Source organism: Nycticebus coucang, chromosome X (assembly GCF_027406575.1).
Source record: "Nycticebus coucang isolate mNycCou1 chromosome X, mNycCou1.pri, whole genome shotgun sequence".
Classification (NCBI taxonomy): domain Eukaryota; kingdom Metazoa; phylum Chordata; class Mammalia; order Primates; family Lorisidae; genus Nycticebus; species Nycticebus coucang.
Window position 1 is genome coordinate 14,582,885 of NC_069804.1, and position 15,800 is coordinate 14,598,684.

At 40.0% G+C, this 15,800-nt stretch overlaps 1 protein-coding gene across 1 annotated transcript in view; it reads left to right on the top strand.

The window, feature by feature from the left end:
• The window catches only part of GRPR (gastrin releasing peptide receptor), a 31,019-nt gene extending 15,537 nt beyond the window's left edge, over nucleotides 1-15,482 (top strand). The window contains exons 2-3 of the mRNA XM_053581073.1: nucleotides 13,143-13,494; nucleotides 15,049-15,482. Coding sequence (XP_053437048.1) covers nucleotides 13,143-13,494; nucleotides 15,049-15,438 — 742 coding nt within the window. The 3' untranslated portion in view covers nucleotides 15,439-15,482. The remainder of the gene's footprint in view (nucleotides 1-13,142; nucleotides 13,495-15,048) is intronic.
• The last annotated feature ends 318 nt before the right edge of the window (nucleotides 15,483-15,800 follow it).

Here is a 15,800-nt window from a genome sequence, read left to right on the forward strand (position 1 = left end):
TGCCTATGCTATAGAGCATACAAAAAAGACATAGAATTGTATGCTCTCAGTTCCGTACAAAAGACAAAGGGAAAATTTGAAGGAACTATATAAAAATATCACATACAAGACTTACAGATGAGCTTTTTCTTGTTTTTAGAATTCTCTATTGTCTAAATTTTTACAATGAGCTCTTTGTACCTTTATAATAACTTTTTTTAACTGGAAAAAAAGTCCTTCAAATTAGCTAACCACCTCTCATCTACCTTCCTTGTTGATATTTTTGCTGATTCAAAGCAACTATTTCAGTTGGTTCTTAAGATACCCCTAAAGTGGTATGACGACAAGCTTACAAACTATTTCCTCTTTTTTCCCTTCCTTCCTTGCTCTTTTTTATTTTTAAAATTTTATTGTGGTAAAATATACATAACAAAACTTACCATTTTAACCATTTTTAAGTGTACAGTTCAGTGGCATTTAAGTACATTCACAGTGCTGTGCAACTGTCAACCATCATCCATCTCCAGCACTTTCTTCATCTTCCCAAACTGAAGCTCTGCACCCATTAAACAGTAATTCCCCTCCTTTTTTTTTTTTATCATTTCATTTTTTTGTTTACTTTCTTTTGTTTTCTTTGGGGGTGGGCACATTTAATTGAACACTATTCATAGTGGGGCTAAATTCAAAAGCATTGAATTTGAAGAGATGCCTGAATTTGAGCCCTGGTTCTTCCAATTGCCAGCTATGTGACTTTAAGCAAATCACTCTGTAAGCCTCAGTTTCCTGATCTTTAAAATGGGGATAAAAGTATCTGCTTTTAATATATCAGAGGACTGCTATAATTTTTGTAATGATGAAATGAAATACTATGTGTGTGTCGACTGCTTTTTGAAATGTTAGAATTCCTGTTCAAAAGAGTGAGTGTACCATTAGTGTGACTGCTACTTACGTTCATAAAGGAGCAGAGAGGTTGTTGTGGAAATCTTGACCAGTTGAGATTCTAGGGGACTGTGTTTCCTTTTCAGGAAATGCAACAGTAACATTTTATTGAAATAGTGCTTTCTACTTTTCAAAATGTTTTTGAGGTATCTCACTTAGCTCCTTATCTTAGTAACTAAGATTGGGATCATAAGTTCCGTTTTACAGATGGATAAAACAGAGGCATTGAAATATCATGATTTAAAGCCTGGACTCAGGAGCCAGATGACCTCTGTTCAAACCCCAGCTTGGCCCCTTGCTGGCTGTGTGAGCTCAGGCAAGTTGTTTAACCTCTCTGTGCCTAGTGTCTTCACCTGTGGGGGAAACACGGGTGGCAAGAGTAATAATGACCTTCTAGTATTTTTATGTAGAGGTGGAGGGAAAGTTTCTTCTAATTCCTGAAAAGTGTTGAGAACTGTCCCGGGCACACAGTAAGTGCTAGGGAAGTTTTTGCCAAACGACAAAAAAGAAAAGAAACTGAGATAACTTGCTTTCACAGAAATAGCTAACTCTGGAAGTGCGGGTAGAGTGCAGGGCTCCCGGGCTTCTTCCAGGCCTTCTCTCTCTGTCTTTTGTCCTCTTCTCCACATGGCGATGCCTCCTCAACACCACCTGGATCAACCTCTGGCACCAGGGACCCCAAGAAGCCACAAAGTTGAGTCACCATTTCACCATTTATATAACCTCTCAGCACTTAAATATAGTGCTGTTTAAGTTTTAGAATTAGATACAATGACTCATAGGCCATGATGGTATTTTTTGAGCTTTCATGGTTCTTATTATGGAAAAAAAATGCATTTTATTGAGATAAGTTAGGAATTCTATTTTTATCCTCAATTTGAAATATAGTTAAAAACTGAAAACTGTCTCTGATATTTCATTTTATATATACAGAGGGTGTCAAAAAATGTATACCCATTTTAAGAAAAGAAAAAAAACTATTAAATTTGTAATACTCAAGTCACATTTGACTTCTGCAATTATAGGAGGTGCTCGATGTGACTTACATTCATCTTTTGTTATTGATATATATTGGGTATTACCATTTTAATACAGTCTTTTCCTTTCTTAAAATGTGTATACTTTGGGGGGCACTGTGTGTGTGTGTGTTTGATAAACTAACTGGATCAGAAGAATGTACACAGCAGTGGCGGCCATATCCCCTGGTACACCCTGGAGGTCACTTACCAACCTGGGCTTCCTGTGTTTCTCTGACCAAGGGAAGGTTTGAAGCAGGATAGAATGCCCCAGAATTTACGCCACAGAACAATTCTCAACCAAAGCAGGAAGAGAGTTGGTAGGGAAACACCCCAACCTTTTCGTCCTTTGGTAGGTGACACAGCTCTGGAGTGGACTCATTGTGGTGTCTCAGGGGGTCCCCAGCAAGAATGTGCTCCAGTTGCCTGCAGTGCTGTCCTTTATTGCCTTCTCTTCCTTCCCTGTCTCACTTCCCCACTTCCTCCCTGCGCTGCCCGGAATCACCTCTCAGATAAATTACTTGCACGTAAATCCTTGCCTCGGAGTCTGTTTGGGTGTGAATGATAATTTACGAAGCCACCGTATGACTGGAGTCAATGATCTCTTGCACTTGTCTTTGTCATTTTCTCCGATTCTCTGTGTATCTTCTATGCTACACAGTAGAATAATTGCTGGTCATGTCTAACTGTAGTTTGCAAATGGGATTTATAAATATTCTTCAAACTTTTTGACTCATAAACTGCTGGAAAAGTCTAACAAGTTATAAATATATGTTTCTACCTCCATAACATTTTTGGGGGAACAGCCTATGAACAACTTATGCCAGGACGTTTGTGCACCTAGTGAACTTTAACTGGGTTACTGCTTTCCTTTGTCGTTTTAAACATATCCGCTGGCACTGTAATGTCTCATCCTGTGTATTCCCCTTTACAGGTTCCCTTACAGGATTAGCACTGAGCTTGGAATTGCATCACCCTGCTGAAACTCATTTTAATTCCTTATGGGAAAGTGCCACAAGCTGTCCAGCAACTGATCGCATCTCTTTCCATTTTATTCCTAAGCTTCCACATCCTTCATATCCAGGATCAGGAATTTTACCTCTGAAATCTTCCCAATGTCAGTGGCTCTTTCCCTGGTTTCATTCCAGGCTGTGGTTTCTAGTCCTTCACTGATCCCATGTTTCACCTTGTCTCCCAAATCTCACTCAGATGGCCCCTTTAGGCACCGTGAGCCTTTTGAACATATAAAAGATCCCAAAGCACCAGGGAACTGCAGGGGTTGTATATATGGGTGAAAAGGGTAGGACATTCCGTACAGCAGACTCAGGGAAGAACAGGAATTTTACATCTGCCTAGGAACACACTGCATTCACCATAGCAGAGTGGATAGACAACAAAATTAACAATCTGATGATTTATTGGTTTTCTTCCTTAATTCCAATACCAGAAATCCCAGGTTACCTGGCTGACCACAGGACTATCAAAATACAAAACCATATGGCCTAGTGGTAGGCTTAGAAGACAGCCTACATGGGCTCAAATTCTGTCTTTGATGCAATAATATTAGTACCTGCCACATCAGATTGTTGTGAGAATACAAAGTGATAATTTAAGCAACCTCAGAGCCTAGTTACATGATCAATAGTAAGTGTGTTTTGTCTACTGTGGTGGTGGCTGTTCCTGTTAACAGGATCAATCTAATTGAAACCCAGGTACCAAATGGTCATATTCCTCTTTAATCCACATAGGAAAGAAATTCCCATATATTTGCAAGGCTAGACTTTGGGAAAATGTAAACATGTACAAGTCTGGCTGCCTACAGCCATTATCCCACAAGTATGTTCTCCACTTGGTGGAGGAACAAAAAAAATTCCTTTCTTTGGAAATAGAGGCTTCCTTCCATGATCAGAGGTAGGACTTTACATACAGAAAGGCGATCACATTGACTTCAATCCATACTAATGACCAAATGACAGATATTTGCTCTCTTCTGCAAAGCAGGCTTTGCTCCCGCAGGACAGTGGGTCCCTAGAAGGGGAGGACATGATGGACAGGAAATTCTCACTCCCTAAGAGATAACTTCCAAATTTTATTCAGAGGCAGTCCTGCCCAGATCCATGATCTGTTTCTTGATCTCTCTGAAGAAAAGGAGAAAAAGAAAAGTATGATTACACTTTGAAACATGGATCATGACCTAATTCCTTGGCCCGAGTTTAAAGCTTGCTTCCTTCTGAGACAGGAAGACCTCTGCTGCAAATCACTAGAAAGCTCCCTGAAACCTTAGTCAAATTTTCCAGAAAGTGTCCTCTGGGACAATGGACTCTAAAGTGACCTAATCTAACAAATGAAGGAGAAAAAGTACAAAACTTCTATTTATATTGATTTTTATTTAAATATAATGATCAATTAAACAATAGTAATATGTAGTATCCAAATTGAGGCTCACCCCTTCACTGACTCCACATCAGAGGATTCTTTATTACTTGTATCTCAGGCAGCAGGAGTGGTGAAGGACCTTTTGCAGTGTATTTCTCTGCAATTCTGTGAGCCCCTTGTATCTGGATGTCTACATCTCAAACAAGACTAGGGAATTGTTCCTCAATCATTTCCTCAAATAGGTTTTCCAAACTTTTTGCTTTTTCTTTTCCCTTGGGAATGCCTGTGATTTATAGATTCTGATGTCTTGTGTAGTCCCATACTGCTCCAGGGCTTTGTTCATTTTTAAAATTCTTTTCTTTTTAATTTTTGTATGACTGGATTAATTCAAAAGATCTATCTTTTGAGTTCTGAGATTTTTTTTTATGCTTGGTCTAGTCTATTGTTGCAGCTTTCAACTGTATAATTCCCTCAATGAACGTTTCATTTCGAAAATTTCTTTTTGTTAAAAAAAGAAAAATCATTAAACAAATTATACACCATGACCAAGTGGGTTTTATCCCAGAGTCTCAAGGCCGGTTCAATATATGTAAAACTATAAATATAATTCATCATATAAACAAATTAAAAAACAAGCACCATATGATTCTCTCAATTGATACAGAAAAAGCTTTTGATAATACACAACATCCCTTCATGATCAGAACACTTAAGAAAATGGTTTATGAAGTGAGTGTATGATGCCCCATAATCATATCATTGTATACAGTTATGATTTAATAAAAAAAAATAAATAATAAAAAAAAAAGAAAATTGGTATAGAAGGGACATTTCTTAAACTGATAGAGGCCATATACAGCAAACCCACAGCCAACATCGCATTGAATGGAGTTAAATTGAAATCATTTCCACTCATATCAGGAACCAGGCAAGGCTGCCCTTTGTCTCCACTGCTTTTTAACATTGTAATGGAAGTCTTAGCCATCACAATTAGGGAAGAAAAGGTGATCAAGGGTATCCATACAGGGTCAGAAGAGATCAAACTTTCACTCTTTGCAGATGATATGATTGTATACCTGAAGAACACCAGGGATTCTACTACAAAACTCTTAGAAGTGATCAAGGAATACAGCAGCATCTCACGTTACAAAATCAACACTCATAAGTCTGTATCCTTTATATATACCAACAATAGTCAAGCTGAAAAAACAGTCAAGGACTCTATTCCATTCACAGTAGTGCCAAAGATGAAATATTTGGGAGTTTACCTAACAAAGGATGTGAAAGATCTCTATAAAGAGAACTATAAAACTCTAAGAAAATAAATAGCTAAAGATGTTAACGAATGAAAAAACATACCACGCTCATGGCTGGGAAGAATCAACATTTTTAAAATGTTCATACTACCCAAAACAATATACAATTTTAATGCAATCCCTATTAAAGCTCCACTGTCATACTTTAAAAATCTTGACAAAATAATACTTCATTTTATATGGAATCAGAAAAAACCTCAAATAGCCAAGACATTACTCAGAAATAAAAACAAAGCAGGGGGAATCACGCTACCAGACCTCAGACTATACTATAAATCAATAGTGATCAAAACAGCATGGTACTGGCACAAAAATAGAGAGGTAGATGTATGGAACAGAATAGAGAACCAAGAGATGAACCCAGCTACTTAACATTATATGATCTTTGACAAGCCAATTAAAAACACTCAGTGGGAAAAAGATTCCCTATTTAACAAATGGTGCTGGGTGAACTGGCTCATGATCTGTAAAAGACTGAAACTTGACCCACACTTTTCGCCATTAACTAAGATAGACTCTCACTGGATTAAAGATTTAAACTTAAGACACGAAACTAAATACTAGAAGAGAGTGCAGGGAAAACCCTTGAAGAAATCGGTCTGGGTGAGTACTTTATGAGGAGGACCCCCCCCCCCCCGGGGAATTGAAGCAGCATCAAAAATATACTACTGGGACCCGATCAAACTAAAAAGCTTCTGCACAGCCAAGAACACAGTAAGTAAAGCAAGCAGACAGCCCTCAGAATGGGAGAAGATATTTGCAGGTCATGTCTCCGACAAAGGTTTAATAACTAGCATCCACAGAGAACTCAAACGTATTAGCAAGAAAAGAACAAGTGATCCCATCTCAGGGTGGGCAAAGGACTTGAAGAGAAACTTCTCTGAAGAAGACAGGTGCACGGCCTACAGACATATGAAAAAATGCTCATCATCTTTAATCATCAGAGAAATGCAAATCAAAACTACTTTGAGATATCATCTAACTCCAGTAAGATTAGCCCATATCACAAAATCCCAAGACCAGAGATGTTGGCATGGATGTGGAGAAAAGGGAACACTTTTGCACTGCTGGTGGGAATGCAAACTAATACGTTCCTTTTGGAAAGATGTTTGGAGAACACTTAGAGATCTAAAAATAGACCTGCCTTCAATCCTACAATTCCTGTACTAGGTATATATCCAGAAGACCAAAAATCATATTATAACAAAGATATTTGCACCAGAATGTTTATGGCAGCCCAATTCATAATTGCTAAATCATGGAAAAAGCCCAAGTGCCCATTGACCCACAAATGGATTAATAAATTGTGGTATATGTACGCCATAGAACATTATGCAGCTTTAAAGAAAGATGGAGACTTTACCTCTTTCATGTTTACATGGATGGAGCTGGAACATATTCTTAGTAAAGTATCTCAAGAATGGAAGAAAAAGTATCCAATGTACTCAGCCCTACTATGAAACCAATTTATAGCTTTCATTTGAAAGCTATAACCCAATTATAGCCCAAGAAGAAGAAGAAAGGGGAGTGGGTGGGGAGGGGAGGGGGGAGGATGGGCCGAGGGAGGGTAATTGGTGGGACCACACCTATGGTGCATCTTACAAGGATACATGTGAAATTTACTAAGTGTAGAATATAAATGTCTTAACACAATAACTAAGAAAATGCTGTGAAGGCTATGTTGACCAGTTTTATGAAAATATTTCAAATTGTATATAAAACCAGCACACTGTACCCCAAGATTGCATTAATGTACACAGCTATAATTTAATTAAAAAAGAAAAGAAAAGAAAAAGAAAATCTGTCTCTTTGGTAATTTTCTCATTCATATTTTGAATTAATTTTATGATTTCTTTGTATTGGTTTTAGATTTCTCTGGATCTCATTGACTTCTTCTTTTGCAGTTTTTGGCTGGTGCCAGGTTTGAACCTGCCACCGCTGGTATATGGAGCCGGCACCCTACTCCTTGAACCACAGGCACTGCCCCGACTTCTTTGAAATCAATATTTGGAATTCTTTATCTGGTATTTCAGAAAAAGCTTACGCACACACATGCATATGCACCCAACACACTCCTCTCTTTACAGAGTCCCCAAAAGCTTGAGGTTAGGAGTTACAAGTGTGGACAATGGAATAGTGAAGTGGGATGTGACTTCTGTGTGTTCGCAGTCTTAAAGTCAGGGAAAATGTAATACCTAATACCTCCTTGTGAAGAAGGAATTGTCTTCTCTTCAAGAATGAGAATACTGAAGTGCAGGGTCCATGATTCACATGCATCCAAGACCATAAAACTAGTTGATAGAATCACCATTAGGAACCAGATCTTTCTGATCCCAGATACGATGTTGGAGCCTGGAAGAAACTAGGGATATATAAGAAGGGATGAAAGGAGTTATTTAGCCAAAAGAAAACAAAAAAGTAGGACTGTGATCAGTTACATACTTAAAGATAACCATTGGATGGGCACAAAGGACCAGTAAGTTCCCCATTTGCAGGGTAATATAGCTCAAAGAGAGATACGATTCCATCACTGTGGGTTATGTCATTTTATAAGCCAGCTAATAATTGCCTCACACTTCTTTAGAAAAATTCTTGGTGCTATACTCAGGAGATAAATAAAGCTGATGTTTAGTAGTTTTGTCAAATCTTATTAGGTGGGATTCTAATTATATCAGGCAATGTGTCAGAAACCATTCAGTTCACTCAGTTTTCTTTACCTCAGTCTTCCCCACATAAGCCGTGTATACATTTGGATTATAATAGAGTTTTTAAAAATATTGTAGTTCAACAATTCCTACAGACTTCAGGAGGTAATTATGAACAAATAAGGGCTGAAATACTGGATCCTTAAAAATAAACAAACTTCCCATGTTTGAATAAGACATACCTTTCTGTGGGCAAAGGTTTCTAACCCTGGTGTGGGTGCCAGCTACTTCTACCTGCCAAGAATCTCTTTAACACATTAATCTTATTACGGAGAACATTTTTTGACCTTTCCAATGTTTGCATAAGACAAATGAAGCACAGCTGTTTTCAGAAGTGAGCAACAATTGTCTTGACCCCATATTATCAGAGGAGTGAATTTTTCAGTCTATAGCAAAATGATTCTTTCTGATCCAGTGTGTAAAAATGAACCTTCTCTCATTTGTGAGAAGTCGGAAATAAGAGACATATCGGCAAGTCACATATTAATCACCAATTAATTAGCAAGTATTTGCCGAGTTCTACTTTAAAATAAGTGATTTGTAGAGCCAAGGACCTGGGGCATTCTTAGTGATAAGAAGACAAGCAGAGAAGACGTAAGCTTCTGACCTCAGGAAACTTAAGAAAAAGTCAGGTAGAAAATACATACTCACAGAAAGCTAGCTAACATCCAACAGTAAGCAGAAAACAAGAGGAGTTGAGAATTCCATCATAAAAATCAGACAGGTAGGGAGAAAGAATGGGAAGTATTAAGTCCTAGACTGGTCAGCAAAGCTTCAAGATGAAATGTATAAGGATTGAATTCAGGCAAATGTAGACTCTGGAATCAGGTATGGAAAAAGGAGGGAAGCAGGGAAGTAGTAGAGAATTTAGGAATGGCGTATAGACAACTCTATCTCTTGAGTACGATTAAAGTTGACAGCTCATTCTTTCAGAAGGCAGCAAGTGGGAGATGATCTATGTAAAAAGATCCTGGAAATAAATTTGGTGATGATTTAAAATGATCACCATATCTTAATTGTTCTAGATAAGGCTCTTGTGTTGGCAAAGAACAGGAGCCACTCTAACTCAAGGGAAAAGAGAAGGGAAGTGGAGCGACACCTGTGGCTCAAAGGAGTAGGGCGCCAGCCCCATATTCAGATTTGTGGGTTCAAACCTGGCCCCCCGCAAAAAAAGGGGGGGGGAGAGAGAAGGGGAGTGTTGCAAGATTATAATGGGCAATGTCTTGTACATTCAAAAGTAACTCATGGCCCAGAAATCATACCCTCTATATGATGTAGGGCCACATCATCTCAACTCCTCCTCTTATGTCTGTCTCATTCTTTCTTTTTTTGTAATGATTCTCCTTGCTTTTTTATTTTATTATTGTTGTTGTTAGAGACAGAGTATTGTACTATTGCCAGGCTAGAGTGCAGTGGCAGGGCACAATCATAGATCACTACAGCCTTGAACTCCCTGGCTCAATGATCCTCCTGCTTCAGCCTCCTGAGTAGCTGGGACTACAGGAATGCACCACCAGGCCTGGCTAAGTTTTAGTTGTTTTTTTTTTTTTTTTTTTAGAAATGGGGTCTTGTTATGTTGTCCAGGCTGATCTTGAACTCCTGGCCTCAAGTGATCCTCCCAAAGTTCTGGGATCTACCATGCCCAACCCCTCCCTGCTTTTCTATGCCGTGTGTTTGTTGAAAAATGGAGTCATCATTCTTGTAGAATTTTCCAATTCCTAATTTGATTGTATCCTTTAAAAGCAGGTTCTTCTAGCCCCATTTTTCCTGATAACTGGTACATAAATCTAAAGGCTTCATTAGATTTAATTTCATATTACTTTTTCTGGCAAAATTATAAACAAAATGTTTTATACTATATTTTATGTTTCAAAAGTTGCAAATTTGAAATAGCAGCTCAGCTCAGTGCCGGTAGCTCAGCTGCTAGGGCGCTAGCTACATACGCCAGAGGTGGTGGATTCGAATCCAGCCCAGGCCTGCCAAACAACAATGACAACTACAACCAAAAAATAGCCAGAATTTGTGGCAGGCACCTGTATTCCCAGCTACTTAGGAGGCTGAGGCAAGAGAATTGCTTAAGCCTAGGAGTTTGAGGTTGCTGTGAGCTGTGATGTCACGACACTCTACCTGGGGCAACAGCTTGAGACTCTGTCTCAAAGAAAAAAAAGAAGAAAGAAAGAAAAAGAAAAAGAAATAACAGCTCAATAGTTCCCACAGTATTTTGCACCTAGGAACACAAGATTTCCAGGAGAGAAGGAGGTAAGCCATTCACTCTGGTTTCTAACTGAGTGTAATCACCATTATTCGGAGACTTACTGGTAATTCTCTGCCAGAAAATGTAGGCTACAGTCATAGTTACCATTTCATCTTTACCAAATTTATTAGAGGTATCTTTATTTATATATTTCTTTGACTAAAGATGCTCACGTGCTTTTAATTAAAGATATGAATTTCTCGCCTACATTCCATGCTAGGAATAGAAACGTTTGAAGTGGCTACTGAATAAATATGATACCAGAGAAAAATATGTACAACTTTCTTTCAAATTTTTGCATGCTTTTTGTAATTGTTTAAAATGAAAGCAAACCCAGGTCCACTGAAGCAGGACTATAGTGTTGATGTGAAGTGTTGGGGTGTGAGAGTGTCCAATAAATAATAGCCCCCCTCCCTATCTGAGCAGGGAACAGAGAGCTAGATAAAGACATCAGACAGACAACGATAAAAACGCTTGCTTCTATGTCTGATAAAGCTAGTTGGAGGATGTAACTTAGGTCTACAGCAATAATGAACTTGCAGACACTCTCTCATCTCCCGTATTAGACATGCCATCCTCCAGACAGGGACAGTTAGACCACCATAGGCTTCCCAAAGCCTAAGGCATAAGCCAGGTTCTTTTCCCCAAACTCGCCACTTAATAACTCACTCCCCTTTCCCTGGTGGGAGGAGGAAAGTGAGTGAGGAGTCAGGGTGCAGCCAAGAGCAGTAACTCAATGGAGGTCTAATCAACATGGAAATAAGTGCTCCCCCTCACGGAAGTCATGATATAAAACAGTATTATAGGCAGAAGCCAGTTTAAACATGATATTTTTAGCAATGAACACTTACATTTAGTCAGTCCCAATGCATATCAATTTCCACACCAATCGCATCTCATATTCAATTGAACAAACCTTTGTGGAATGTGAGCAAATCAGAGTGCTGGCAGATGCCAAGGTGGAAAAAGGCAGTCTTTGCCCTCTGGAGACTTACACTGTAGTTTGGTTCTCAGACGAGTGTACACAAGATGGTCTCGCCCTTGTCTTCTGGCCCACTGTGCCAGACGCTACCCAGGGAGCACGGAAGACACGGAGAAGGCTGCTCACACCCCCGTTGCGGGACAGACTGCCCTACTTGCAGAGTGTTGTTAGCGTCCAGCTCCCTCAGGGTCCACTTCAGCTTTCTTGAGTGTTTCCTGCCCAGTGGCTGGGTCGAGTAGTGACTGAGATCACACTGCTCTTGGGGCAGCCCCAGCCAATGACTAAGTAAGGTGATTACACAAGTACAAAGGCCTGGCCATTTCCACCCAAGGCAAAATTCCTCCCCTGGATAATTTCTGCTCCTGAGCCTCCCACTGGGCTGGTGTAGCTGTCCCTGTTTACTGGGACTGAGAGTTTTCCCAGGATGTAGAACTTGCAGTGCTAAAACTGGAAAAGTTCCAGACGCAGAGGGATGGTTAGTCATCCTTGCTGGTGTAGACTTGGTTTGGTCTACATTAAGATCTGACAGCTTCCTCTGCCCAATGTCACTTCCTCCATTTTTTCCTCACACAGGGACTATGCCCCAGTGAAACTTTCTGTACCTTACTTTGTCGCCTCAGGCTCTGCCTCCCAGAGCCCTCAACCCAAGACGGGCACAATAGCTCCCAAACCAGGAAGGACCTAAATACTTCAAGAGGCAACAAGGCTAACAGACAGTAGGAGGGCAAGGGAGAAGATCAATTTGACAATCGCAGGGAGCCTTCCTGGCGTAACTTTCTCCATGGGCCATTCTTTCTGCATCCTTTAAAAGGGAGACCAGGTATATGAAAAACACTCAATGACTTAAGTTCCCTGAACTGTACTTGAATACTCAAAACGAAGGGTTTGCCAAAAAAAGGTTAACCTCCAAGTCCCTGTGTCCTGCCTTAAACAGAAACATGCTTTGCTTTTAATTTCTATGATTCAAGAAGAGACAAAAGAAGCTTCAGATTTTTTGAGAGGTATTTTTAAAATCAAGAGAGAATGTGAATTGTATAACATGGTGACTATAGTTAATAACAGCAGATTGTATTCTTGAAAATCACTAGGAGAGTTAATTTTAAGTGTTCTTCCCCCAAGAAAATGTTAAGATGTGAGGTAATGCATATGCTAATTAGCTTGATCTAGCCATTCCATGATGTATACATATTTTGAAACATCATGTTGTACACAATAAATATATACAATTGTTGTTTGTTAATTAAAAAACAAAGAATTTTTTAAAAATCAGCTCTAAATTAAGAGAAAATAAAAAGAACATAGGCAGAATGATATTTCTGGAGAAAGGGGAAGGTGTCCTTTGGGGCTAGGTTAGGATGAGGGAAACCAGGTGGCCTGGGGTGTAAAGTTAAGGGGTCACTCACTCTCAGGATTGTTTGAGCTCACAGTTGGCACTGCCATAAGCCTTAGATTAAGTAGCTCCTTAAATATTGCACCTCAGGTACCTTAATTGACTTACCTACTCCTGGCCCTGGCATTCAAAATAATATTAAGAAACTGATGGGGTTCTCTCTTTCCTCCTTTGTTCCTTTCCAGGTACAAAGCCATTGTCCGGCCAATGGATATCCAGGCCTCTCATGCCCTGATGAAGATCTGCCTCAAAGCCGCCTTGATCTGGGTCATCTCCATGCTACTGGCTATCCCAGAGGCCGTGTTTTCTGACCTCCATCCCTTTCACGAGGAAAGCACCAACAAGACCTTCATTAGCTGTGCTCCATACCCACACTCTAATGAGCTGCACCCCAAAATCCACTCCATGGCTTCCTTTCTGGTCTTCTACATCATCCCACTGTCAATCATTTCCATCTACTACTACTTCATTGCCAGAAATCTGATCCAGAGTGCTTACAATCTTCCTGTGGAAGGGAATATACATGTCAAGAAGCAGGTGGGTGCTTACAGTTGATTCACCTTCCGACTTGGGAATTTGGTCCCTTGCATTTCTTTGGGACTCCACTGACAAGTACAGTATTTATGTGGCCATGTCACTTGATACTATAATTAGAGAAGACAGGTGATCTACAGCCAGATGGGGGAAATTCCTAGCCACAGATGCCCAGGAATTCAGGCGTTCTTTATAATCTTGCTCTCTTGTTAAGGACCTAAGTTAGGGAAGTGTTGAGAACCAGAAAGATCTGAAGTGTATTTCTTTTTGAGAAATATCTGAAAAAGATCTTTTTAAAATAATTAAGCATTGAGGCTCATAGGTGTAACTTCTTTAAACTCCAATCACATTGTTTGGCTAGGGTTACTGCATGGAGACAAAGATAGAAGGTAGCAAAATGAGGTTGATGGAAGAAAAAGTAGTAGTTTTATTAGCATAGGCTCACACTGATTTGGGCTCAATTCCAGGCTTCATGACTTACTCACTTACCATGAGTCTCAGTTTTATTATCTATGATGTAGGCTAATAATCCCTCCATTAGAAGATTACAAGAAAGAGTGCATATGTAAGGTCTGTAGTGCCCAGCTTGCAGGATGCCATCCACATGTTCAGACTCCCCTCCCCTTCCCCCATAATCCTCTATAATTTCATCCTTGAGATACAAATGGTAGAAACCAAGGGCTCTGGCTCATTCCTATTTTTCAGTCCTTCTGGTCTTCTAGCCCAAATGTAGATTATGTGGCATTTATGACAGAAAAGCAGAAAAATTCTCCATCCCATTGAAATGTTTAGCTGACTCACTCAGTGGCTTCACCCTTTCTGGGGAAGAGTGGCAGTTCTCAGTTGAAACTGTCGCCCTATTGGAAAGACTTCTCACCAGCAAACATCTATCCTACAGTTAGTCTTTAATGAGAAACATGTTTCCTTTTGAGGTAATAGAGGGAGTTGGAAGCAAGAGGAGATGCTCAGACCTTTTTGTTTAAGACCTTTCCTGTATTAGTATAGTACGGAAATAACGAGATTAAAAATAATCATCATCATGGAGTTATCTTGGTTTGGCCAATGGGGAAGAACAAAGCTGGCTGCTTTTTCTGAGCATCAGAGGGAATAGGAAATTATTAACTGTGGAGCAAAGAAAGATATAAAGTCGTATGGCTGAAAGACTGCACCACTGCTCTCCTGAGGAAAAAGAGGGCACTTACTAGAATATCATTATGCAATCCATTCAAACATGTAATCAACTTGGCATAAAGATCTGTTCTCAGCAGCGTGTTCTAACTCCATCCTACTCTTGGGTTTCTGCTTCTTGGCTTGTCCATCTCTGTGTTTCTGACTCTTGTGTTTTTCTTTTTCTGTCTGTTTTTTGTTGCTTTTCTCTCATTTTATTTGATCCCCCCTTGTCCTCTTCCACTGAACTCTTTTTCTGTGGCTTTGTGAGCTCATCTATTCCCCTGATTGTTTTCTCCTGTCTCTTTCTGTCTGAATCTTTGTCTTTTTGCATTCCTCTGACACTGTCCTTTGGTTCCTCTGCCTCTATCCATGTGACTCTCTCCTCAGATTGAATCCCGGAAGCGCCTTGCCAAGACAGTGCTGGTGTTTGTGGGCCTCTTTGCCTTCTGTTGGCTCCCCAACCACGTCATCTACCTGTACCGCTCCTACCACTACTCCGAGGTAGACACCTCCATGCTCCACTTTGTCACCACCATCTGTGCCCGCCTCCTGGCCTTCACCAACTCCTGCGTGAACCCCTTTGCCCTCTACCTGCTGAGCAAGAGTTTCAGGAAGCAGTTCAACACCCAGCTCCTCTGTTGCCGACCTGGCCTGATAACCCGGTCACATAGCACTGGCAGAAGCACCACCTGCATGACCTCCCTTAAGAGTACCAACCCCTCAGTGGCCACTTTTAGCCTCATTAATGGGAACATCTGTCATGAGGGGTATGTCTAGACTGACCCTTGACTTTGCCCCTGCAGGAACTCTTGGTTTTGCTTTATGACTAATTGGGAACCCTCACATCTGTTGTGATCTCCATGCCCTCCAAAGACCCTCCAGAATGTGTATCAGTGGCATAGGCAGTGGGGGAGAGACCCAAAGGGATCACTACCATGTTTAAAGTCAGCCGCTCAAGGCTAATGTTTTCCATTTCACAAGTGTGAATGCTTTTTCTGATGTACAGCTTTTAGAAAAGGGAACAAGTAGGAAATTATTATTTTAAGCATCAAGCTCTAATATACATTTGTCGTCAATTATATCAGAGGAACTATATGAACAATCAGCTTTATATAACAGAAAAATCATATATTGGATGT